Source organism: Scyliorhinus torazame, chromosome 16, assembly GCF_047496885.1.
Source record: "Scyliorhinus torazame isolate Kashiwa2021f chromosome 16, sScyTor2.1, whole genome shotgun sequence".
NCBI lineage: Eukaryota > Metazoa > Chordata > Chondrichthyes > Carcharhiniformes > Scyliorhinidae > Scyliorhinus > Scyliorhinus torazame.
Genome location: NC_092722.1, coordinates 116,818,806 through 116,846,406, shown reverse-complemented (window position 1 = coordinate 116,846,406; position 27,601 = coordinate 116,818,806). Strand labels below are relative to the sequence as shown.

The 27,601-nt window shown below is 48.9% G+C and overlaps 1 protein-coding gene across 1 annotated transcript in view; it reads right to left on the bottom strand.

Moving 5' to 3' along the window:
- The window catches only part of pcdh15b (protocadherin-related 15b), a 2,356,722-nt gene that overhangs the window by 819,018 nt on the left and 1,510,103 nt on the right, over positions 1–27,601 (bottom strand). Inside the window, exons 12-14 of the mRNA XM_072478931.1 lie at positions 22,822–22,941; positions 20,963–21,073; positions 5,758–5,928 (exon numbers count right to left, since the gene is read on the bottom strand). Of these exons, the coding sequence (XP_072335032.1) occupies positions 5,758–5,928; positions 20,963–21,073; positions 22,822–22,941 (402 nt within the window). The remainder of the gene's footprint in view (positions 1–5,757; positions 5,929–20,962; positions 21,074–22,821; positions 22,942–27,601) is intronic.

The window sequence follows — 27,601 nt, the reverse complement described above, 5'->3', positions numbered from 1 at the left end:
GCTTTCCAAAAAAAAGGCTAATCCACTCCCAGTGCTGAGCATTGATCCAGACGACGAGTGGTGTGCCACCCTTACGGTCAACGAATCTCGCATATGCTTCAGGCTGGACACCGGCGCTTCAGCGAACCTCATTTTGAAGTCTGACCTGGATACCATCCACGTCAAGCTGAGCATTCTTCCATCGGCCTGCCAGCTTATCGACTACAATGGCAACTGCCATTGCTGCCAGTGGCTCATGTCAGCTTGTGGTTTCTCATCGTTCCTCAAGAGCCACCCTGCGTTTCGAAATAGTAGCATCCAACAAAGCTTCCTTGCTCGTGCTCAGGCCTGAAAAATCCTGAATCTTTTGCAGCGGGTTCACTCCATGTCGCCCGCTGAGTCATCAGCCACACCAGATGCCAACTTTCAAACCCAATTAGATGACATCAAAGCACAATACCACAGCGTCTTCGAGGGTATGGGCACACTCCTCTACACATACAAGATACTTCTGAAACCGAATGCCACACCCGTGGTTCATGCACCGCGTCGGGTGCCGGCACCCCTTAAGGACCGCCTCAAGCAGCAGCTGCAAGACCTCCAGGACCAGGGCGTCATTTATAAGGTCATGGAACCCACGGACTGGGTTAGCTCCATGGTTTGTGCCAAAAAACCGTCCGGGAACTTCGCATTTGTATCGACCCCAAAGATTTGAATCGTAACATCATGTGGGAACACTACCCCATCCCTAAGCGAGAAGAGCTCACTGGCGAAATGGCTCACGCCAAGTTATTTACAAAGCTGAATGCCTCCAAGGGGTTTTGGCAGATACAGTTGGATGCATCCAGTCGAAAGCTCTTTTAACACCCCATTTGGTCATTACTGTTACAACCGGATGCCCTTTGGCATCATCTCCACCTCGGAGGTGTTCCACCGAATAATGGAGCAAATGATGGAGGGCATCGAGGGCGTGCGAGTATACGTCAATGACATCACTGTCTGGTCCACAACTCCTCAGGAACACATGAAATGAAAATCGCTTATTGTCACAAGTAGGCTTCAAATGAAGTTACTGTGAAAAGCCCCTAGTCGCCACAGTCCGGCGCCTGTTCGGGGAGGCTGTTACGGGAATTGAACCGTGCTGCTGGCCTGCCTTGGTCTGCTTTCAAAGCCAGCGATTTAGCCCTGTGCTAAACAGCCCCTACATCGATCGCCTCAAGCGAGTGTTCCATAGGATCCACGAGCATGGCCTCCAACTCAACAGAGCCAAGTGCTCGTTCGGTCAAGCAGAAATAAAGTTCCTCGGCGACCATATTTTGCAGTTCGGTGTGCAGCCAGACGCAGATAAGGTGTCGGCGATCAATGCTATGAAGACACCGGAGGACAAGAAGGCGGTCCTCTGCTTCCTAGGGATGGTCAACTTCCTTGGGAAGTTCATCCCCAACCTCGCACCTCACACCACAGCTCTCCGCAATCTTGTAAAAAAAAACACCGATTTCAAGTGGCTCCCCGCTCATGAGCGAGAGTGGCGTGAGCTCAGGGCGAAACTCACCAAGGCGTTTTTCGACCCTGCCAAGGAGACGAAGATCTCTACTGACGCGAGCCAGGCTGGCATTGGGGCAGTACTCCACCAGTGCGACGAATCCTCCTCCTGGGCCCCAGTCGCATTTGCATCTGGAGCCATGACCCCTACTGAGCAGCGATATGCTCAAATCGAGAAAGTGTGCTTGGGTCTCATCACGGGGATTGACAAATTCCATGATTACGTGTATGGACTCCCCAAGTTTACAGTCGAAACGGACCACAGGTTCACATCATACAGAAGGACATCAATGCTATGACGCCACGCCTACAGCGTATCCTCCTCAAACTCCGACGCTATGATTTTGACCTGGTCTACACCCTGGGCAAGGAGCTCATAGTGGCCGATGCACTCTCTCGCTCCATCACTACGCCGTGCGAGCAGTCGGACTTCGTCTGCCAGATCGGCGCCCATGTTGAGGTCTGCGCATCCAACTTTCTGGCTACTGACAAAAGGGTCGTGCAGATTCGTCAAGAGACGGCCAGGGATCCTTTACTCCAACGGGTCATGTGCCATCTCACAGATGGTTGGCAGAAGGGCCAGTGCTACAATATAAAAGACGACCTGGCAGTGGTCGATGGCATACTAATGAAACTGGACAGGATAGTAATACCATAGAGTATGCGGGAGCACATCCTCGGCCAACTCCACGAGGGTCACCTGGGGGTGCAAAAGTGTCGCCGGCGAGCCCGAGAGGCAGTATATTGGCCTGGCATCAATGACGACATCGCCAACACTGTCCTAAATTGCCCAACGTGTCAACTGTTCCAGCCGGCTCAGCCGAAAGAGACATTGCAGCCACATGAACTGGTGTCTGCATGAGCCATTGGCAGCAATGGCTCGTCCCCATGGACCAAGGTTGGCATTGATCTCTTCCATGCAAAAGGCCGGGACTACGTCCTCCTCGTGGACTATTTTTCAAACTACCACGAGGTGGTCAGACTGCATGACCTCACATCAGCAACAGTCAACAGGGCGTGCAAAGAGACCTTTTGCCTGTCATGGCATTCCACTTACGGTCATGACAGATAATGGCCCGTGCTTCTTCAGTCAGGAGTGGACGGATTTTGCCCGACAGTACAATTTCACGCACGTCACTTCAAGCATCCACAACCCCGAGTCAAATGGGAAAGCAGAAAAGGGGGTACACACTGTAAAACGACTGTTGTGTAAAGCTGCTGATTCGGGTTCAGAGTTTCACCTGGCACTGCTAGCCTACAGGGCGACTCCTTTGTCTGCTGGCCTGTCCCCAGCACAGCTGCTAATGAACCTTCAGGAAACTAAGGAAATTTGGCATGTCCACATTCACCCTTGCCAACTTTTACAGATGCACCATAGAAAGCATCCTATCGGGCTGCATCACAGCCTGGTATGGCAACTGCTCGGCCCAGAACCGCAAGAAACTTCAGAGAGTCGTGAAGACCACCCAGTCCATCACACAAACCTGCCTCCCATCCATTGACTCCATCTACTCCTCCCGCTGCCTGGGGAAAGCGGGCAGCATAATCAAAGATCCCTCCCACCCGGCTTACTCACTCTTCCAACTTCTTCCATCGGGCAGGAGATACAGAAGTCTGAGAACATGCACGAACAGACTCAAAAACAGCTTCTTCCCCACTGTCACCAGACTCCAAAATGACCCTCTTATGGACTGACCTCATTAACACTACACCCTGTATGCTTCATCCGATGCCAGTGCTTATGGCAATTACCGTGGGGCAGCACGGTAGCATTGTGGATAGCACAATTGCTTCACAGCTCCAGGGTCCCAGGTTCGATTCCGGCTTGGGTCACTGGCTGTGCGGAGTCTGCACATCCTCCCCGTGTGTACGTGGGTTTCCTCCGGGTGCTCCGGTTTCCTCCCACAGTCCAAAGATGTGCAGGTTAGGTGGATTGGCCATGCTAAATTGCCCTTAGTGTCCAAAATTGCCTTTCGTGTTGGGTGGGTTTACTGGGTTATGGAGATAGGGTGGAGATGTTGACCTTGGGTAAGGTGCTCTTTCCAAGAGCCGGTGCAGACTCGATGGGCCGAATGGCCTCCTTCTGCACTGTAAATTCTATGATCTATGAACCGCACACTACGGACGACGGTGCCGGCTATCCACGTCCCAGACCTTGACAATTTTCCAGTCCTGCAAAGAATGCAACTGTCTCGGGCCCAATGCAAGTCGGCGTATGATGCCCACGCCACAGATCTCCCTGCTCTGGTCCCTGCTGACCGAGTTCGTGTTCAGCTACCTGATGGTGGCTGGTCTGCCACAGCTGTGGTGGTCAAGCAAGTGGCCCCCAGATCATTTCTCGTTCACATGCATGATGGCTCTTTTCTTCGCTGTAATAGGCGGGCACTGCGGCTGCTTCCACGCTCGCCACCTGAACGTGATGTCCCGCCTCGCCTTCTGATTCCTCAGGACACACCCTTCCAAGAGGTCACCGATCTGCCGTTTCTTTTGCCACCATCTACGTTGGACGCAGCTCTGCCCATTCTAGTGCAGGCGGCCCCTGACCCACCCTTAAGGCGGTCAACCAGAATTTGTCGCTCGCCACAGAGACTGAACTTATAGACAGAATGTTGCATTGCCTTGTGCTTCGTTTACACATCTGTACATATTGTTTCTTCCTAATTTGTTGTATGCACTCTATCTGCACTAGACACCTTCCCATGTACATACGTTCACGTATTTTGTATATAGTTCAGCTCCTACTCATGTAAATACGCTCGCATACTTTGTACATAGTCAGGCTCATACACACACTCACTATTTATTAACACATACACACATTTTTTGAAAGGGGGCAGATGTCATAATATACACACAAGTATATGATGGTGCACAGACAGGGAGTGACACAAAGGATGACCAATGAACATACAGAACACAGCAGCCAATCACCAGACATGACACGGCCACTATATAACCAGGGGGCACTTGTTTTCCCGCTCTCTTGGGATGCAGCCTCTGAGACAGTCAGAGCCTGTGAGCAACAACTAGAACATCCACCATGTGGAAGTAAGATAGTCTGGTCAGGTTAACCCTGAGGTCTCCAGTCAACTCAGCATAGTGTCAACCCACAGTTCAAGCATGTTTAATAGTTAAGAGTTTGATAAGATAGAGTTGCATTTCTTCAAGTGTTGGAAGCCTGTCTCTCTCTCTGCTCCAGTAAACGCAGTCCTCACAGACCCAGCTTACCCAACACATCAGTGTGGACCAGTGCTAAATGATGCCAAAGCGTGGTCGCCCAGATGTGGGGATCTGTTCCCAGGCCTCAGGAGAATTGGACAGCGAGATATATAAATGACACTAATGGCTCACTTAAATCTGGATCTCGTCCAATGACATCTCACGCGATCTTGTTAGATTTAACGGCTTCATCGCGTCACCAAGTCAGGCGCATCAATGCCGTTTGATCGCGCCTACAGGATTTAAAAATTAAAGCTTTAGTGGTTCTATTATCGAAATTCTCTCTAGATTTGACACATCTTCAATTTGTACAACCCATCCCCATGACTTTGAGGTCCTTATGGTTCAAATGTTCCTTCTACGTTCTCTTGCTGTGCATGCGAGCATCGAAGTAGAAAATATCAACGGATATCGCTTAAATGGAAACATTGTACATCTCAAATATCAAAATATTGTCCTTCCAAAAATATCACAATACCGGTCAATGACAGGTTATATATTTTTGCATTTGCATGTTAATGGTTAAAGATATTGCAGATAAAGGTTACCTTAATCAAAAATGTTGCAATTTGAGAGCATAAACTTTGCTGAAAATAATTGTGTGGATAAAAGATGCATCCATTGTGAGGGAAACATTGATTAATTAAGGTTCATGCAATCAAGCATGCATCATCTCAATAATTAATTTGCATTAAAGTATTCAAAGCAGTTCTCTAGATTTTAACATTGTATATTTATGTAGCAAATATAGGAACAGGAATGTGCCATTCAGTCCCTCGGCAAGTCCGCCATTCAATGAGGTCATGGCTGATCCACGGTCTAACTCCATATACCTGTGTTTGGTCCATATCCCTTAATATCTTGTCTTATTGAATTGCGGGACAGGCTCGAGAGGCTCAATGGCCTACTCTTGTTCCAATGTTCCTATATTTGCTGCATAAAAATAATACTGTGTCAAAATCTATAGACAAGATCCAAACAAGAGACAAGGTGCAACCATGTATAATGTACACTTACCGGATCTGTGAGCTCAGGCAAATTGGCTTTGTACATAAGAGGTCGACAATCCCTTGTATTATTGACCAATTCACATGGAAGGAATTTGGGGCCAAGGTCGTCTCCATCAAGTATATCCACTGTCAACGTTGTTGTACTGGTTCTTCTGTTATTTGGATTTGGAGCTCGGTCCTATGAATTGATTAAGATTTGAATGTGATACACATAATCTACAGCACAAAATCATGAGATTCAGTACAATGGCCGATGCCAGTCATATTGCTCCAAACAAACTTCTCTCCTCCCAAAGTCATCTACCCCAATCATCATATCCCTCTATTATATTTTCCCTTGCATAGCCATTTAACTTCCCCTTAAATGCACCTTCTGCAATGCACTTCAACTATGCTTTGTGTTAACAAGTTCCATATTGGCATATTTTTTCTTCTCATTGCAATCTTATTGTCCCTTAATTATCACTTTGTGCAGCTGTAGCAAATGTTGAAAAGCTGGTGCCATAATCACTTAATTGTGTGAGAGCATTTGCATCGTGTGTGCTGTCTAGCTTCACCTGTCTACTGCGTCTGATATGTCTGTAGTTTTCCCTTTCTGATTTGATAATTGTAGTCTTTTTTTTACTGTTCCCGGTCTGTGTTTGTTAGTTGATACAAAGAAAAATGACCAAATCACAATCAATCAGATGCTGCAAAGCAAAAAGAACCAAAGTAGAAATCATATTTCACACAGTTGCCATGGCAGTCCTCACCCGACTAAACCCAGTAATCATCCACATTATTCATACATGGCTTGCTAACTCGATGGAGTTACAATAGCTTTTTCTGAACCCCCTGAGCATCCAAAAGCAACATCCTTTAAATAATATCAAGCTTTGAATTGAGGGTCAAATTCAGTTCCAATTTATGGCCAGAATTTAGACTTGAATTCTCTTCTCACCCTCCAGCAAATCTCGACAGATCCCCAATTTCCCTTAGTCCCTCGATCCAACCACATAATGGAAAATCATTCAAAATAATGCAGAACACACTTCGGAGTGTGATTCCAAACAAAATTTTCATTTCTATATATATTATATATCATCTATATTATCCTGTCTGTAGATGTTCTTCTCTACCTCATCCTGTGTTACATAGTCATTAAGGTACTCAAAATCATCGCATAGGTTTTCTCAACTTATTAATTTTAATTTCAAGAGCAAATAAAATGTTTGTTGATACAAGAAAGGAAAGGCAATCTATGTATATATGAACACCGCAAACACAGGCACAACTCTAGATCCAGGAAAGTACATTGGTACACTAGTCTCAGATGGTTGATAGCTTGAAGTTCCTGGGGGTCACCATCACCAATAGTCTGTCCTGGTCCACTCATGTTGATGCAAAAGTCAAGAAAGCCCAACAACGTCTCTACTTCCTACAGAAGCTAAAGAAATTCAGCATGTCTGCATCGACTCTCACAAACGTCTACAGATGTGCCACAGAAAGTATCCTATCGGGCTGCATCACAGCCTGGCATGGCAATTGCTCAGTCCAAGATTGCAAGAAACTGCAAAGTGTGGTGAACTCAGCCCAACACACCACACAAGCCTGTCACCCTCCCATTGATTCTGTATACACCTCCCGCTGCCTCGGGAGGGCAGAGAACATTGTCAGAGACTCCTCACGCCCAGGTTTGCCCTCTTCCAGAACCTTCCATCAGGCAGAAGATACAGAAGTCTGGAGACCCACACATCCAGACATAGGAACAGCTTCTTCCTCACAGCTATAAGACTCTTCAATGAGTCTCCCTTGGACTGATTTTCTCCCTGTAAGACACTATTCATGACACCCTAAGATGCTCTTGCTCATGTATTTGCTTTGTTTGGCCCTTGTTCCACACTGTAACCAATTACTTATTTGTCGATGTACTTTGTCGATTATTCTTTTTGCCTACCATGTACGTATGTTCCCTTGGCCGCAGAAAAATACTTTTCACTGTACTTTGGTACATGTGACAATAAATCAATCAATCAGAAAAAAATCAAAAAGATCAATCAGACAGAGAGACACACCACTGCACCTAATGTTTGTTGGGTTTTGAAATTCAGAACCAGAAATAACAATTAAAGCAGCGATCATGGCAACATTCAAGAATAGATTAGAATCTGTTGAGGGAATGCGGAATGAAGAAATACAGAAACTGACCGGATCACATGCTTTTTATTGTGTGGATAACTACCAGCATGAACTGGTTGAACCGAACAATTTATTCCTCTTCTGCAATTTCTGTGCAATCTGCGAGAGGACCACTGCAGCCTTGCCCAACCACCCCCTACATACAGGTCCTCTGCCAACCTCATACCCAATCTTGTGCCCAAGCACAATCTCATTCTGTCAGGGCAGTGCACCGAGTTAACAATTCTGACACAAAACCTAGGGCGGGATTCCCCGTTGGGGAGACTATGATCTCCCGTCGCAGCTGAATTGCAACCAGTGTATGATCCCCTGGGAACGCAAACCGGTAAGCAATTCAGAGTTCCACAGAGATCCTTGTAATAGGGAACCCAGACAGGGCTCCCTGTAATAGGGAGGATCCTACAGGGACCCTTGTCTAAAGGGTCCCCTCCCCCTCACTTCCGCACACACACACACTCACCTCCGCAAGAAAAGAGAACCTGGTCTGGAAGCTAGACAGCAGCCTAGACAGGGGCAGAGAAGAATTGCAGCTCCATGTGTCCCTTCTTGGAAGGAGAGCAGCTGTGCCTGCGGTCTGGTTCCCACAGATCCATTAGTTGCAAGCGTTCTAGTAGTGGCCTGTTATTGAGAGCTCCTACAAACCATTTGCAACTTTGATTCATTCATCTCCCTTCACAGTTCAGTGGCGAAACCCCAATGTTTGTAAACATTGACCACATCAAAGAGAGTTATGTGCATTTCAAGTACCAAGTGCATTCCAATCACTCAAGCATGTGATTTAATGTATTTACCTCTCTTTGATGTGCTCAATGTTAAGAAACATTGTGATTCCACCACTTCGGCCACTGAACCCTGAAGCTACAAGGTAAGTGATACAGGTGTAATTTGTCTCACTGCCCCTGTCTGGACTGCTCTCCAGCTTCAGACATTGGTCTCTTTTCTGGAGGGTGAAGAGGGGGTCTGTGGGTGGCCCCTTTAGGCAGGGGGTCCCTGTTGGGGATCCCCTTATTACAAGGGTCCATTGGGGGGACCCTATGATAGGGATCTCTGGAGGGTCTCCTTATTTCAGGGGTCCCTATGGGGGTATCCCAGTTACAGGGGTCCCTGGGGTGTGTGTTCCCTTTTACAGGGGTCCCTGTAGGAGAGGGAATGGGGGGGTGTTGGAGGGTCCCCTTACTACAGGTGTCCCTGTGGGGGAGCTCACTATTACAGGCGTCCATAGGAAGTCCCCCTATTACAGGGGTCCCTGTGGAGGACTCCCGATTATAGGGTTCACAACAGGAGTTCCTCTGATTACAGGGGTCAATGTGGGAGGTCCCTTATTACAGAGGTTCCTGTGGGGGGGGGGGTCTCCCGATTACAGGGGTCTCTGTGGGAGGTCCCACTATTACAGGAATCCTTGTGGGAATCCCTCGATTACAGGGGTCCCTGTGGGTGTCTCCTGTTTACAGGGGTTCCTGGGGGGCATGTTCCCTTTTACAGGGGTCCCTGGGGAGGGGCGTGTTCCCTTTCACAGGGGTCCCTGTGGGAGAGGGGTGTGTGGGGGGGTTTTGGCACAGCAGTCGGCAGCAGGCAGTGCGTTATTGGGGTGGCGGGGGGGGGGGGCCTTCGGATGGGCTTGGATGGTCTTTACCAGCATGGACCTGGTGTGGTGGAACTCCCGATGAGCCAACTAGTGCCACGCTCGTACAGACCGCAAGTGACCGCGCCAATGTAAATCCAGGCTGCGAAGTCCAGAAAATCACGAAAGGCCGGAGCATAGGTCGCTGGGCCTGCTAAATTCTTACATGCTCCCTCTGGAGTGTGGTGTGATGTGTTAGGCAGGTCGGTTCGGTGTGGACTGCACTTGATGCAGCGATGCGAGAAACAGACCTCTAACACTGTAGAAGATCCAACATGGTTTTATTGAACGATAGAACTAACATACATATTTAACTGTGGGTCGACACTATACTGAACTGACTGGAGATCTTGTAGTAGCCTGACCAGACTTACTGGCTACCGCATGGTGTTTGCACTGGGCTAGCTCGTGGACTCTGACTGTCTCAGTGGCTGGGTCCAGAGAGAGAGCAGGAAACCTAATGCTCTCTGGCTTTATAGTGGTGGTGTCCTGTCTGGTGATTGGCTGCACTGTGCTGTGTGCTTACTGGTCATCCTGTGTGTCAATCACTTCCTGTCTGCACTTCATTATATGCATGCGTGGATATTATGACACGGTGTGGAGCTCATTCCCACCACCTGCGGGGGGTCGGAGCATCGCGATTGGGTCGGCGTCCAGCGTCGATGTTGGATTTGCCCTGAAGCCCGATTCTCCATCCCATCGGGCACGCAGTCCCGGCGTCCTGGGATGAAGAATCCTGCCACTAATCTTTTGCTGTTCTTTGCCTTTGTGATATAGTGGTTGAGATCCATCTCCTATGGCACTCTAGATGGGAAGTGAAGACCAAGTGTAATCTTCAGATCCAAGGAGGTTAGAGGGTGGATGTAATTCAATGTTCATCTGTCTTTACTTTTGATGAATGCTCTGATTTGATTTTATTGATTACTAAATAGCAAAACAGTAGCTTGGAGAGCCGGGCAATAGAGTTGGTTGAAGCACAGCCATGTCTCTGTAGTGAAGGATCAGGAACTGGGAGACATAAAACTGAGTACCACAGTGCCACAACTCTGTATGAGAGCATAATTAAGAATTTACAGAGGCAGTTTTCCATTATATATGTGCACACAAGAATTTATAACAGAAAAGTCTGAGGCAAGAAATGCATGCAAATATAAATTTTTAAATATTTATATATATCCAACTTTGATGAACTGTCAACCATTGCATGCTCATCATGCTCAAATATTCTGATTGCCTATTTTACTTCAGCAGCAGATGAGCCACACGGATTATCTGTATTTTTTTCAGCTTTGCTTGATGTATTAGATTCCATTTTGGGCACAATCCAGGTGCAAAATGGCACTAGCATTAAAGGTACTTTTTCTCAAACTTTTGACCAACTCCTTTGCTTGTCATTGAATGTAAAAAGAGCCTTGAAACAGCACAATCAAGCAATGTTTTGGAATTTAATTTTGTTTAAAAATACTCTGATATGTAGAAATGGTAACTTGGTGTAGTTTGATTAATGCTGCTGAAAAGAGGTTAATTACGCAAATTTAATCTTCTCAGCCACAGAAGGAAATTACCTGGAGCTGAGGTGGTTGACCTCCAACCACCACAACTATCTTCCTTTGTGCCAAATACGACATCGACCAGGGGAGGATTTTTCCCCAAATCCTACTGACTCCAGTTCTGCTAGGGCTCCTTGATGACATATCAGTCAAATGCTGTCTTGATGTCAAGTTCTGTCACTCTCACCTCACCTCAGGCATGGAGCTCATTTGTCCATGTTTGAACCAAGGCTGTAATGAGGTCAGGAACTGAGTGACGCTGATGGAACCCAAAGTTAGCATCCATGAGCAGGTTATTGCTGAGTAAAGGTAAAGAAAAAGATAAAAGGTAAAGACGGGCAGCATGGTAGCACAGTGGTTAGCACAGTTGCTTCACAGCGCCAGGGTCCCATGTTCGATTCCCGGCTTGTGTCACTGTGTGTGCAGAGTCTGCACGTTCTCCCCCTGTCTGCGTGGGTTTCCTCCGGGTGCTCCGGTTTCCTTCCACAAGTCCTGAAAGATGTGCTGTTAGGTAATTTGGACATTGTGAATTCTTTCTCCGTGTATCCAAACAGGCGCCGGAATGTGTCGATTAGAGGCTTTTCACAGTAACTTCATTACAGTGTTAATGTAAGCCTACTTGTGACAAAATTATTATTATTACTATTATAAAGTCACCATAGTCCCAGATGACCATAGGCTGCTTTCCCCTTTGAGTGGGGAGCTGACTGGTGGTGATTTAACCTGAGTATCATCACACTTCAGATGAGGGGCAAGGTTGAGAGAACGGGTCTTCATGAATAACCTCTGAGTACGTGCTGATTATGTGCTGCATGATAGCACTGTTAATGGCCCCTTCCATCACTTTACTAATGATCGAGAGAAGACTGATGGGACGGTAATTGGTTGGATTGAATTTTTCCAGGCACCTTTCCACATTGTCGGGTAGATGCCAGTGTACTGGTGAAGCTTGGCCAGGGGTGCAGAAAGTTCTGGAGCACAAATCTTCAGGACTACTGCCGGAATATCATTAGGAGCTACATAGCCTTTCCAGTATCCAGTGTCTTCAGCCGTTTCTTGATATCACGTTGAGTGACTTGAACTCGCTGAAGATTGACACACTTGGGATGTTGGTGACCTCCAGAGGAAGCCAAGATGGATCATCCACTCAGCACTTCTAGCTAAAGATTGTTGCGAATGTCTCATCCTTATTTTTAGCACAGATGTCCTGGGCTCCCTCACCACTGAGTTTGGGATATTTATGGAGCCTCCTCCTCCAGTGGGTTGTTTAATTGTTCATCACCATTCACAGCTGGGTGTGGCAGGACTGCAGAACTTTGATCTGGGGCGCGATTTAAGAAAAATGTAACAGTCCCGTGTCAAGCTCGTTCAGCCGGGTATTACCTGGCACTAGCAGGACCAAGAATGACACCGCTATTAAATGGCACTCTGCTTCATTTCGGGTCCTTGGCGAGGAACTGCCCACCAAGGCTGCACTTAGTCCATTCCCTGTGTTAACGAGCTCCGCTTGCCAGTGCAGGAAGTGACTGTAGCGTCCATGTCTCTCGGTGCCCTCACCGCATCCTCCAGACCTTCCCTAATGTCCAAACTCACCTGTAAGGGGAGTCGTCAAGCTCCCCTTCGCACCTCACCTCATAAGGACAGGGCAGCCCCAGGCCCAATCCCCAGCATGGGCAAAATGCCACCTGGGCACTGCCAGCCTGGCACACTGACAGTGTCCCATCCAGCCTGGAAGTGCCTCTGTGCACACTAGCTGTGTCAGGCTGGCAATGCCATGGTGCCAAGGTGGCACAGAGGGTGCCAAGATACCACCATGCCCAGGGGCCTCGGATCACCTGGAAGAACCCCCGCCAAGTCCATCTGGTCCACATTTGTGGAAACAAATGGTAAAGAGTTATGGTCCGAGGTGAGGCCGTTCAATCCCAGGTGCTGAGTACATCCGGCGTGGACATAGAATCATAGAATTTACAGTGCAGAAGGAGGCCATTCGGCCCATCGAGTCTGCACCGGCTCTTGGAAAGAGCATCCTACCCAAGGTCAACACCTCCACACTATCCCCATAACCCAGTAACCCCACCCAACACTAAGGGCAATTTTGGACACTAAGGCCAATTTATCTTTGCCAATCCACCTAACCTGCACATCTTTGGACTGTGGAAGGAAACCGGAGCACCCGGAGGAAACCCACGCACACACGGGGAGGATGTGCAGACTCCGCACAGACAGTGACCAAAGCCGGAATCGAACCTGGGACCCTGGAGCTGTGAAGCAATTGTGCTATCCACAATGCTACCGTGCTGCCCCATAGTAGGGTAAATTCCTCGTCCTTGTGTGCCAGGCTTAGCCTGATCCAATTCAAGTTTCTACACAGGGCACATATGACATATTCAAGTGATACTAACTGTTCACTTGAACATGCAAATCTAGGTCCCAATCTCAATGTGCAGGATCCAGATTGCAATGCCTCATGAGACTTGTTAAATCTCGCGAGGCCAGTAAATCTCGCTAAAGACCTCTTGCGAGATTTACCGGCCTCGCCGCTTCCGGAGGCGAGTGTGGTGAGGCCAGTAGATTGTGCTTCTGACCCATTGGTTGTAGAATTGCTCAACTCTCTCTATTGCTTGCTGCTTCTGCTTTTTGGTACACAAGTAGTCCTGTGTCGCAGCTTTACCACTTTCACACCTCATTTTTCGTTCTGCCTGGATTTGTTTCTGGCAATCCCTCCTGCGCTCTTCCTTGAAGCAGGGTTGATCCCCTACTTTGGTGATAATGGCAGAGTGGGAGATATGCTGGACCATGAGGTTAGAGATTGTGGCCGAGTACAATTCTGCTGCTGCTGATGGCTCAAAGCACCTCATGGATGCCCAGTCTTGAGTTGCCAGATCTGTTCGAAGTCTATCCCATTTGGACAGATGCATCTGCAGCAGGTAGGTTGTTGAGGATGAGGTCTCTTGTTGGTTCTCTCATACTTTCTGCAGTCCTAGTCTAGCAGTTGTGCCATTTAGGACCCGGTCAGCTTGGTCTGTGGTGGTACTACCAAGTCATTTTTTATTTTTAAAAAAATATATATTTTATTAAAGTTTTTCGATCAAAAAGAATTTTCCATTTTTACAACTTTGTAACAAAATGTACATTGACCGTTATTTAAACAATATATTAAACTAACAACAAGTGCAGAAAAAGAACAAGAAAAGAGAAATAATACTGAAAAAATAAATATAAACAACTAGCATGGAAAGAAAGAAAAGAACAAAAAACCCAAACACCGAATACACCCCCCACCCCCTCCCTCCCCCCTGGGTTGCTGCTGCTGTCCTTCCTGTTTTCCCTTATCGCTCTGCGAGATAGTCAAGGAACGGTTGCCACTGCCTGGTGAACCCTTGGGCCGAACCTCTTAGTGCGTATTTTATTCGCTCCAATTTTCTAAACCCTGCCATGTTGTTTATCCAGGCCTCCACGCCCGGGGGTTTAGCTTCTTTCCACATAAGTTGAATCCTTCGCCGGGCTACTAGGGACGCAAAGGCCAAAACATCGGCCTCTCTCGCCTCCTGCACTCCCAGCTATTCTGCAACCCCAAATATAGCTAACCCCCAGCTCGGTTCGACCCAGACCCCCATCACCTTTGAGATCACTCTTGCCACACCCACCCAGAACCCATGCAATACCGGACATGACCAAAACATGTGGGTGTGGTTCGCCGGGCTTCCCGCGCACCTCCCGCACCTATCCTCCACTCCAAAAAATCTACTCAGCCTTGCTCCCGTCATATGTGCCCTGTGTAGAACCTTGAATGGGATCAGGCTAAGCCTGGCACACGAGGACGAGGAATTTACCCTACTTAGGGCATCTGCCCACAGCCCCTCCTCAATCTCTTCCCCCAGCTCCTCCTCCCATTTACCCTTCAGCTCCTCTACCATCGTCGCCCCCTCATCTCTCATTTCCCTGTATATATCGGACACTTTACCTTCACCGACCCATGCCCCCGAAATCACTCTGTCCTGGATCCCTTGCGCCAGGAGCTGCGGAAATTCCCTCACCTGTTGCCTCGCAAATGCCCTCACTTGCATATATCGGAAGGCATTCCCAGGTGGCAACCCGTATTTTTCTACCAATGCTCCCAAACTCGCGAACGTCCCGTCCAAGAACAAGTCCTTCAACTTCCCAATTCCTGCTCGCTGCCAAGATTGGAATCCCCCATCTATCCTCCCCGGGACGAACCTGTGATTGTTCATTATCGGGGACCACACCGAGGCACCCGTCACTCCCCTATGTCGTCTCCACTGCCCCAAATCTTCAAAGTCGCCACCACTACTGGGTTTGTGGTGTATTTTTTCGGGGGGAACGGTAACGGCGCCGTCGCCAGTGCTTTTAAACTTGTTCTCTTACAGGACGCCATCTCCAGCCTTTTCCACGCCGCCCCTTCTTCTTCCCTCATCCACTTACATATCATAGACACGTTGGCGGCCCAATAATAGTCACTCAGACTCGGCAGTGCCAGTCCCCCTCTGTCCCTACTGCGCTGCAGGAAGCCCCTCTTTACCCTCGGGGTCTTTCCAGCCCACACAAAGCTCATAATACTCCTGTCCACTTTCTTGAAAAAGGCCTTTGTAATCAGTATGGGGAGGCACTGAAACACGAAAAGGAACCTCGGGAGGACCATCATTTTAACCGCCTGTACTCTGCCCGCCAATGACAGGGGCACCATGTCCCACCTCTTAAAGTCCTCCTCCATCTGCTCTACCAGTCGCGTAAAGTTATGTTTATGCAAGGTCCCCCAGTTCCTGGCCACCTGGATCCCGAGATATCGAAAATCCCTTGCTACTCTCCTCAGCGGCAGATCGTCTATCCCCCTGCCTTGTTCCCCGGGGTGCATCACAAAAAGTTCACTCTTTCCCATATTCAATTTATATCTCGAGAACTCTCCAAACTCCCTGAGTGTCTGCATTATCTCTGGCATCCCCTCCACTGGGTCCGCCACATATAGCAGCAAGTCATCCGCATATAATGACATCCGATGTTCCTCTCCTCCTCTGAGCACCCCCCTCCACTTCTTAGAGCCCCTTAGCGCTATGGCCAATGGCTCGATTGCCAACGCGAACAGTAACGGGGACAGGGGGCACCCCTGTCTTGTGCCCCTAAGTAATCGGAAATAGTCGGATCGTTGCCTGTTTGTAACCACGCTTGCCACCGGGGCCCCGTACAGGAGCTGAACCCATCTGATGAACCCCTCTCCAAATCCAAATCTCTTCAGTGCCTCCCACAGGTAGTCCCACTCCACTCTATCAAATGCCTTCTCTGCATCCATCGCCACCACTATCTCCGCCTCCCCCTCCGGTGGGGGCATCATCATCACCCCCAGCAACCTTCGTATATTGGCATTCAATTGCCTCCCTTTAACAAACCCTGTCTGGTCGTCATGTACCACCCCTGGGACACAGTCCTCTATCCTTGTCACCATCACTTTGGCCAGTAACTTGGCATCTACATTTAGGAGGGAGATGGGCCTGTATGACCCGCACTGCAGCGGGTCTTTGTCTCGTTTCAGGATCAACGATATCGTCGCCTCCGACATTATTGGGGGTAGTGTCCCCCTTTCCTTAGCCTCATTGAAGGTTCTCGTCAGGAGTGGGGCCAGTAGATCCACATATTTCCTGTAAAATTCCACCGTGAACCCATCTGGTCCCGGGGCCTTTCCTGCCTGCATGTTCCCAATTCCTTTAATCACCTCCTCCACCTCAATCTGCGCTCCCAAACCTGCCACCTCCTGCTCCTCAACCCTCGGGAACTCCAGCTGGTCCAGGAAGTGTATCATTCCCTCTTTCCCCTCCGGGGGTTGGGACTTATACAGCCTCTCATAAAATGACTTAAACACCCCGTTCACCCTCCCCGCTCTCTGCTCCATCCTTCCCTCCCTGTCCCTAACTCTTCCGATCTCTCTCGCCGCCCCCCTCTTCCTAAGTTGTTGGGCCAGCAATCGGCTCACCTTTTCCCCATATTCGTATTGTATTCCCTGTGCCTTCCTCCACTGCGTCTCCGCCTTACCAGTGGTCAGCAGGTCAAACTCCGCCTGTAGTCTCCGTCTTTCCCTGTATAGCCCTTCATCCGGGGCCTCCGCATATTGCCTATCCACCCTCAGAATCTCCCCAATCAGTCTCTCCCTTTCTTTACCCTCTTGTTTCCCCCTGTGGGCTCTTATGGAAATCAGCTCCCCCCTAACCACCGCCTTCAGAGCCTCCCATACTACTCCCACCTGGACCGCTCCATCATCATTGACCTCTAGGTATCTTTCAATACATCCCCTCACCCTTCCACATACCCCCTCGTCCGCCAACAGTCCCATGTCTAATCTCCAAAGTGGGCGCTGCTCCTTCTCCTCTCCTAGATCCAGATCCACCCAATGTGGGGCGTTATCTGAAACGGCTATCGCCGAATATTCCGTTCCTACCACTTTCGGGATCAGCGCCCTTCCTGGGACAAAAAAGTCTATCCGGGAGTATACTTTATGGACGTGGGAGAAGAAGGAAAACTCTTTACTCCTCGGTCTAGCAACTCTCCAGGGATCTACTCCTCCCATCTGCTCCATAAACCCCTTAAGCACCTTGGCCGCTGCCGGCCTCCTCCCGGTCCTAGATCTGGACCGGTCCAGCCCTGGGTCCAGCACCGTGTTGAAGTCCCCCCCCATTACCAAATTTCCCATCTCTAGGTCTGGGATGCGCCCCAACATACGCTTCATAAAACCCGCGTCATTCCAGTTCGGGGCATATACGTTCACCAGCACCACCGCCTCACCTTGCAATCTGCCACTCACCATCACGTACCTGCCCCCACTGTCCACCACTATGGTCTTAGCCTCAAACGACACCCCTCTATTTTTCGTATCTGAGCCTGAGTGGAATACCTGTCCCACCCATCCTTTCCTTAATCTGACCTGATCCGCCAATTTCAGGTGCGTCTCCTGAAGCATAACCACATCCGCCTTCAGTCTCTTTCGGTGCGCAAATACCCTTGCCCTCTTAATCGGCCCATTCAGCCCTCTCACGTTCCACGTGATCAACCGGGTTTGGGGGCCCTTGGGGGGGCTGGCGCTGCCCAACATCTGTGGGTACTACTGGGCCGCCAATGCGGCGATGGTGCGCAAGTGGGTGATGGAGGGGGAGGGGGCGGCATGGAAGAGGCTGGAGACGGCGTCTTGTGAGGGTACGAGTCTGAAGGCGCTGGCAATGGCGCCGCTGCCGCTCCCTCCAATGAGGTATACCACGAGCCCGGTTGTGGCGGCTACCCACAAAATTTGGGAGCAATGGAGGCGGCACAGCGGGGAAATGGAGGCCTCGGTGTGGACACCGATAAGGGGGAACCACCGGTTTGTCCCAGGGAGAATAGATGGAGGGTTTTCGGGGTGGCACAGGGCAGGGAGAAGAAGGTTGGGGGACCTGTTTGTGGATGGGATGTTCGCCAGCCTGGGTGAGCTGGAGCAGAAGTGCGGGCTTCCCCCGGGAAACGCCTTTAGGTATCTACAGGTAAGGACGTTTGCCAGGCGGCAAGTGGTGGAATTCCCGCTGCTGCCGCCACGCACGGTACAGGACAGGGTGCTCTCGGGGGCGTGGGTTGGAGAGGGGAAGATCTCGGCAACATACCAGGTGATGCAGGAGGAGGAGGAGGCCTCGGTGGAGGTGCTGAAAGGTAAGTGGGAGGAGAGTTGGGGGAGGAGATCGAGGAGGGGATGTGGGCAGATGCCCTAGGGAGGGTGAACTCTTCCTCTTCGTGTGCGAGGCTCAGCCTCATACAGTTTAAGGTGCTGCACAGGGCACACATGACCGGGACAAGGATGAGCCGTTTTTTGGGGGGTGAGGACAGGTGTGTTAGGTGCTCAGGGAGCCCAGCAAACCACACCCATATGTTCTGGGCATGCCCAGCGCTGGAGGAATTTTAGAAGAGCGTAGCGAGGACGGTGTCGAGGGTGGTAAGATCCAGGGTCAAACCGGGTTGGGGGCTCGCAATATTTGGGGTGGCAGAGGAGCCGGGAGTGCAGGAGGCAAAAGAGGCCGGTATTCTGGCCTTTGCGTCCCTGGTAGTCCGGCGAAGGATTCTTCTTCAGTGGAAGGATGCGAGGCCCCCAAGCGTGCAATCCTGGATCAACGATATGGCGGGGTTTATTAAATTGGAGAGGGTGAAATTTGCCTTAAGGGGATCGGTGCAAGGGTTCTTCAGGCAGTGGCAACCGTTCTTGGGCTTCCTGGCAGAACGGTAGACAATGGTCAGCAGCAGCAGCAACCCGGGGGGGAGGGGTGGGTGGGTTCTATTTTATTTTTGTTTGTCTATACTGGGGGATCTGAGGGGGTGTATATATTTGCTATGTTTGCTATGTGTTTTGGCGGATGTTAATATATTATTTATGTACAGGGGGGAGGGGGCCACTGGGTTGTTTTGTTTTGTTTTGTATTTAATTCTATTGGGTTCCTTTTATATTTTGTTGTTGATATTTTGTGAAAACTTTAATAAAATTATTTATTTTTTGAAAATTCTGGGTCGACCCCCAACCTTCCATTTTAGGAAGATTGGGCCCTCCTTTGGATCTATTAATGAATACTTACATGCCTCGTTCCCCACCCACAGCTATTTTACCCATGGCAAGGTAAGGTGGCACAATGGTTAGCACTGGTGCCTCACAGCGGCAGGGATCTCAGTTCGATTCAAGCCTTGTGTAACTGTCTGTGTGGAGTTTGCACGTTCTCCCGTGCCTGCCTGGGTTTCCCCTGATTACTCTGGTTTCCTCCCACGTCCTAAGACATGCAAGGTTAGGTGGATTGACAATGCTAAATTGCCTCCTAGTGTCCAAAGATGTGCAGGTTAAGTGGGGTTACAGGGATAGAGTGAGGTAGTGGGTCTAGATAGTGTGCACCTTTGGACGGTCAGTGCAGACTCGATGGATCGAATTGCCTCCTTCTGCACAGTAGGAACTCTATGGTCTATGGCTCACTTTATAAGGGAAAACCAGGGGAAAGGTTGTGTCAGGCAATTAGGGGGACCTTCTTTGACTTCCCCACCTTCCTTATTCCCCTCAGTGGGGCCTGCCAGCCCTGGATTTCCAGAAGTGCAGCCTCCAGCAGTGGCTACCTCTCAAACCTAACACTTCTGGGTCTACGGAACTGTGAGCCAATTGGATCAGTTGGCAGCCTTCTAAGGCAGCACTGCCTCCTGACTTTTGGCGGGAAGTTGGGGGGGGGTGTCTTACTCTTAACCCAATCGAGTGTTAAATGCTCCCAGGACAACTGGTATTGGCAGGGATGCATTCCCCATCAACACTTTGGGGTAGTGGGTCGGAAAGATCCACCATTCGGAAAATTCTGCCCTGTATGAATTACACACTTTAAACTCAATTTTATTTTCAGAAGACTTTTCAATATAAATATGAGAAATAATAAAGTGCCTCATAGTGACCCTTAAATTTGTGTTGTTGCAAAAATTGTTTTAGACACTTGTAATGTCAGCCATTTGCTGATCCATATTTCAAAGCACAATCATTCTCAAATAGATTTGTCAGTTAAAATTGCTTCAGGAAAATCTTGCATGCACTTTACTTCCAGAATTCTATTCACTGCTCCAGTACTTACTTTCTGCTAACAGAAATTGCTTTGTTTGCTATTACTGCTTCACAATTACTTACCAAAGCATGGTTTGCTAAAAAGCTGCAAGTGGCTCTGATGCTTTTCGGCAATAATTCAACATCAGTTAGTCTGACAGCATCAATTAAACTGCACACAAAAGTTATACCACATTTCAGAGTGTCGAATCCACTGGACAGTGTGCAATTGTTAAGATGAGTATACACTAAGCAATTGAAATTCTTTGAATAAATGTCTTACATTGGCTTGAACAATGACATAGTAACGTGTTTTCTCTTCATAATTTAGCCTTCTCCTTAAAACCACAGCTCCTGATAATGTGAGTGGAATACCAAACGTCCGACTGGATTCCTAGGAACACAAAAAAGAATAAACATTTTCATTTTTCTCCGGGCAAGTATTATTCAGTGGCACCAACAACAAATTAGTTCAATAAATTGCACCGTAACGTTTCACAAAATATGGTTTGGTCGCTTCATAAAATCATAGAATTTACAGTGCGGGAGACCATTCGGCCTATCAGTTCTGCACCGGCCCGTGAAAAGAGCACCCTACTTAAGCCCACGCCTCCACCCTATCCCCGTAACCCAGTAACCCCATCTCACCTTTTTGGACACTAAGGGCAATTTATCATGGCCAATCCACCTAACCTGCACATCTTTGGACTGTGCCCTCTTGTTCTCAATCCTTTTACGAGTGGGAACTGTTTCTCCTTGTCTACTCTGTCCAGCTCCCTCATGATTTTTAACATCTCTATCAAATGTCCGCTCAGCCTTCTTCTCTCCCAGGAGAACAGTCCTAACCTCTCCAATCTATCCTCATAACTGAAGTTTCTCATTCCTGGAATTATTCTTGTAAACATGTTCAACACTCTCTCCAATATGTTCACATCTTTCCTGTAGTGTGGCACCCAGAACTGTACACAATACTCTAACTGTTCACAGAATCATAGAATCCCTACAGTGGGGAAGGAGGCCATTTGGCACATTGAGTCTCCACTGACCCTCTGAAAAAGCACCCTACCTAGAACCACCCACCCATCCTATCTCCATAAACCCACCGAGCCGACACATCTTTGAACACTAAGGGGCAATTTAGCATGACCAATCCACCTACCCTGCACATCTTTGGACTGGATAGCTAACTAGTGTCATGTATTAGTTCAACATAATTTCCTTGCTCTTCTACTCTCTATCCCTGTTAATAAAGCCCAGTATATGGTTCTTTCCACTTTCAATGGTCTATGCACATATACATCCAGGTCCTACTGCTACTTCCCCACTTTAAGAATTTTACTCCTTATTTTATATTGTCTCTCCATGTTCTTCCAACCAAAATGCTTCACCTCATAGTTCTCCACATTAAATCTCATCTGCTGACGTTCCTTCTAATTCTTCTCTGTTTTGAAATGCAAACAGCCCTGTTAAATTTTATTGCACAGCCATGCATGAGCGGTAACTTAAAGGGTCTGACTTGTGTGTGGTGTCCAGGGGAACATTCAGATTGCTGTGCAGCTTTTAAAAGGAGCATTGCCACTGACCCTATCAGAGCATGTGAAGTCAGGAAGAAAACCTTCCTAATTGCGTGATGCCAGCAGGAGCTTGTGCCAGTAAGGGCAACAACTAGCAGCTTGACTTCTCCACTGCCCAAGCAGGCTATCAATTGCAGCAATTTGTTGGCTGGAGGTAAAGGTGCTGACTGACACCTCTCCTCATCCTGTGGCCTTGTACTTCCTCATCAGGAATGTGGACCATGGATCTGCCCTAGACTCATATCACTCGCTTAACTATTAGGAGGCCATTAGGCCTCATTACAGTCAGTGCACAGGCATGCAACCAGGTAGCTGCAAAGTTGAGAAAACAGGAATTTCTGAAGTCAGCAATTGCCAGCCTTAAACCTACCTCATCCACATCACTATCCTTGTTCTTGGTGTGTATTGGTTCTGCCCACATATAAAGTCATAGGAAACTCTAACTCAGGTCAAGGCACCATAGAAGCTTGGTCCTAATGTTATGCTGTGCAGTTTCCAACCAGATATTGAACTTCACCTGCGAGCATATATTTGGAGAAAATAAACAAACCCACTATTTAATACATACTGGATCATTTGGATTATATTGAATAACATATTCGATTTGTGCATTAGGACCATCATCGATGTCAGTTGCTCCATTTCTTCCAGAGAAACCAGTGAAGATAGTTGTCCCAACAGGTGTCAGCTAAAAAGGAGGAAAGAACATCACAAAATTAACAAACCATATTAAAATCAAATGTTGCACACCAAATACTTTCTGATCATAGAAAACTTGACTGGGGATATATCTGAATAGCCAGGCAAGAACATATTTTAAATTATTAACCAAATCTAAGCCTGGAGATATCAAAGTGCTTGAGCATACTAAGAATTTATTTGTTCTATTTCATATATAGGAACAGGGGGCGTCATTCTCCGACCCCCCCCCCGGGTCGGAGAATGGCCGTTGGCCGCCGTGAATCCCGCCCCCGCCCCCGCCGAAGTCTCCGGTACCGGAGATTGGGCGGGGGCGGGAATCGGGCCACGCCGGTTGGCGGGACCCCCCGCTCAATTCTCCGGCCCGGATGGGCCGAAGTCCCGCCCAGAAATTGCCTGTCCCGCCGGCGTAAATTAAACCTGGTATTTACCGGCGGGACCAGGCGGCGTGGGCGGGCTCCGGGGTCCTGGGGGGGGACGCGGGGCGATCTGACCCCAGGGGGTGCCCCCACGGTGGCCTGGCCCACGATCGGGGCCCACCGATCCGCGGACGGGCCTGTGCCGTGGGGGCACTCTTTCCCTTCCGCCTCCGCCACGGCCTCCACCATGGCAGAGGCGGAAGTGACTCTCCCCACTGCGCATGCGTGGGAAACTTTCAGCGGCCACTGACGCTCCCGCGCATGCGCCGGGAAACTGTCAGTGGCCGCTGACGCTCCCGCACATGCGCCGCATTTCCGTGCCAGCTGGCGGGGCAACAAACGCCATTTCCGCCAGCTGGCGGGGCGGAAATCCCTCCGGCGTCAGCCTAGCCCCTCAATGTTGGGGCTCAGCCCCCAAAGATGCGGAGAATTCCGCACCTTTGGGCCGGCGCGATGCCCGTCTGATTGGCGCCATTTTTGGCGCCAGTCGGCGGACATCGCGCCGTTGGGGGAGAATTTCGCCCAGGATTCTAATCCAGGAATCAAAATGACCACCATGCAATATAACATAGATTTTGAACTGATCCAGCATCACAAAACTAGGCATCCATGAGGCGTTGCAGATCATCAGCAGCAACACAAAACTCTCCACTGGTTGGAGTCAGAGCTGGCACAAAGTTAGATTTTTGTGGTTGTTGGAGGGCAATCATCTCAATCCCAGGACATCGCTGCAGGAATACTTTAGGGTAATGGCTTAGGCCCAAGAATCTTCTGTTGTTTCACCTTCCCTCCATCATAAGGTCAGAAGCGGGGTGATCATTGCACAATGTTCAGCACCCATTTGCTGCTCCTCAGAAGCAGTTTGTATCCACTTTCATCAAAACCTGGACAATATTGAGGCTTGAGCTGACAAGCAGCAAGTCACATTTTCACTGCACAGATGCCAGGCAATGACCATCTCCAACAGGAGAGAATCTAACTATTGCCCCTTGCTACAGTGGCATGGTGGCACAGTGGTTAGCACTTGTGCCTCACAGCGCCAGGGACCGGAGTTCAATTTCGGCCTTGGGTGACTGTCTGTGTGAAGTTTGCATGTTCTCCCTGTGTCTGCGTGGGTTTCCTCCGGGTGCTCCGGTTTCCTCCCACAGACCAAAGACGTGCAGGTTAGGTGGGTTAGCCATGCTAAATTTTCTCTTTAATGTTCAAAGGTATGCAGGTTCGGTGGGGTTACAGGGATAAGATGGGGGAGTGGGCCGAGATAATGTTCTCTTTCGGAGGGTCAGTGCAGACTCAATGAGCTGAATGGTTCCTTCTGCACTGCAAGAATTCTATGGATTCAATGGCATTACCATCGCTGAATCCCCCGCCATTATGATTCTGGGCTCAACCATTAATCAGAAACTGAACTGGACCAGCCATATGAATATTGTAGCTACAAGAGCAGCTTTGAGGCTGGGAATTCTGCAGCGAGTAACTCACCTCCTGACACCCTGAAGTCCATCCACTATCTACAAGGCAAGAGTGCGATGGGATATCCAGGTCAAAACAGCCCTCTTGTTTGGCACTCCATCCATCACCTTAAACATTTACTCCTCACCACTAATGCACAGTGGCAGCTGTACATATATATATATATATATATATATAATACCATCTACAGGATGCACTGCAGCAACTCACCAAGACTCCTCTTGCTGCACCTTCCACCACCTCTACTGCCTTGAAAGACAATTAAGGGCAGCAGGTGGATTAAACATGATTCACTGAAAGCTTTCCCTCCCAGCTACAAATTCATCCTAGCTTGAAACTATATTGGCATTACACCATTGTCGCTGCATCAAAATTCTGGAACTCCCTTCCTAACAGCACTGTAGGTGTGCCCACACCACATGGATTGCAACGGTTCGCAACCACCTTGTCAAGGGTAATTAGGGATGGGTAAGAAATGTTGGCTTAGCCATCAAAGCTCACATCCAATTAAACAATAAATAAAACCATTACACTCCTATATTTTTACCACATATATTGCTTGATGTGAGATAGCCCAAGGTCCAACAATTATACAACTTGAAAAGTGATGCGCCTGATATGACTGCACATGAAAGAAAGTCAATCTTGACAAACAATTCACCCTGAAATGCTGGTTACAAAAAGCAATATGAGCAAGTTGACAGGTATATCACTGCCAGAACGACCCATTGCAGAACTGACTGACAAATTTTAAATTAGGAATGATGCAATCCCGAATGGAGCAAGTTACTGTGCTACGTTTCTGACAAACTCTTGTACATTCAGAAAGCCAGATCTGATACACTATGCTTGTAAATATACATAGAAAGTTGATACTAATTCTCTTTAAACCAGCAGAATTGGTTTTGGGTGATCATGACCTCGATACTGGTGCTACTTACTCCTCCGAGGACACTAATGTTAGCACGCCTGTCCTCCCAGCTGATTCGGAGTACATTTGGATTTTGCAATGTACGTTAAGCTCCCTGATGTAATCTCCATCCGTACAAGTTTCAGTGATTAATTTAAATGTTTCAATAAAGTTTACTGCCTTTTGTTGATGTATGCAAGCCTCCTGTATGTGGACCATCTCTCTGACAGGTATTGCAGAATCCACTGCAGATTCAGAATCTGTAGTCATGCTTCACCTCCACTGGTGCATCACACTTTTGAGGCATTGACATATGCGCAGGAATCATGAGAGAAGAGTCAGCATCATCTCCACCAGGTGATGCAAGGGCCACTCGAGATCGCCTGGCAGCTGCTGCTTTCATACATTGAGCTTGTAAAATTAACAGTTTATATGTCAAAGCCCTCCCTTTCCTCCCCATCCCTTACTCCCCTTGCCCCCTCCCCTCCTCTTTACAGATAGACAAAACTGTTGTGTTGATGTGGAAACATATTTTATTGACCGTCATGTTTTCGTGAGAAAATACGGGGGAGCAGAGCGGAGAATCGGCACCATTGGCGCCAGTGTGGTCGACGCGGTGCCGATCGGGGGCCACTCTACGCGCCCCTCCCCCGCTCGATTCTCCGGCCCGGATAGGCCGAGCGGCCGCAGCAAAAAACCCGAGTCCCGCCGGTGCCGTTCTAATGTGTTCTGAGCCGGCGGGACCTCGGCTTTGAAGGGTCCGAGGGCAGCCTGTGTGTGTGGGTGGCCGTGGGGGAGGGGGGGGGTGTCCGAAACCGCTGGGGTGCCTCCTTTGTGGCCTGGCCCGCGATCGGGGCCCACCGATGGGCGGGCCGACCTCTTGGGCTGGGGGCCTCCTTTCTTCCGCGTCAGCTCATGTAGCCCTACGCCATTTAGTGTCGTGGCCGGCGTGGAGAAGAAAGTCCCTGGCACTGAGGCAGCAGTGCTAGCTACTGTTCCACCACGACGCTGTAGTTTCCTCCGCATGCTTCGGTTTCCTCCCACAGAAACCAATAACAGCAATGCCTGTATAAAAAAAGGGTAAAAAAAACCTTTCAAGTCTTCTACATACCTTTAAAACACTTGTTAAATATGTTGCCTGTTGTCTTCAATATAAATTTGCAGTTTAAATGCCTGCTCTCAATGTGTGTTTCCAACCTGGCCCCGTCAAAAGGGGATAGGGCTGCACTCCTCCTGTGCAATGCTGGAGCCTGTGCAGACTATCGGTCGGGAGCCCCAGGCTGCCGAATGGGGAGGAATATTCGCCACGATATTTCATGGGCAGGTAAGTTTGAAGTTTCCCTTTCAGAATCGCGGCCCATGGCTTCCAGATGCTAGCTGGATGTTACGGACCATTAAATTAGATAAAGGAGCGAGAATTAGCCCAAATAAATAAGGGGTAGCCTTCTCCGGTCCCCCAGCCACGTGTTTCTCGGCAGTGTGCCGTTCGCTGGCAGCGACATTCCATCTTCCCGCCGCTTGTGGATTTCCCGTGGATGACACCCTATGCCACTGGAAAACCCGCGGGAAACCCGCACTGCCAATGGGAAAAGTGAATCGCAATGACTGGAGAATTCCGGCCCAAGTGTTTCAGCTACACGAGAGGCAGCATCGGCTGAGCAGAGGTCTCTCCTAGTTACTGGCTGTAGCATTTGGGGATTCAACCAGAGACTGCACTTCGATCAGGATTGCCTAAATAAATCATCTGACATTGCAAAACACAAACTGCAATTTCAGGAGACATATTGACCACCCAGATCTATGCAGCCATTAACACTTGTCTGTATTGCAATCTGTCATAGGCTGCATGG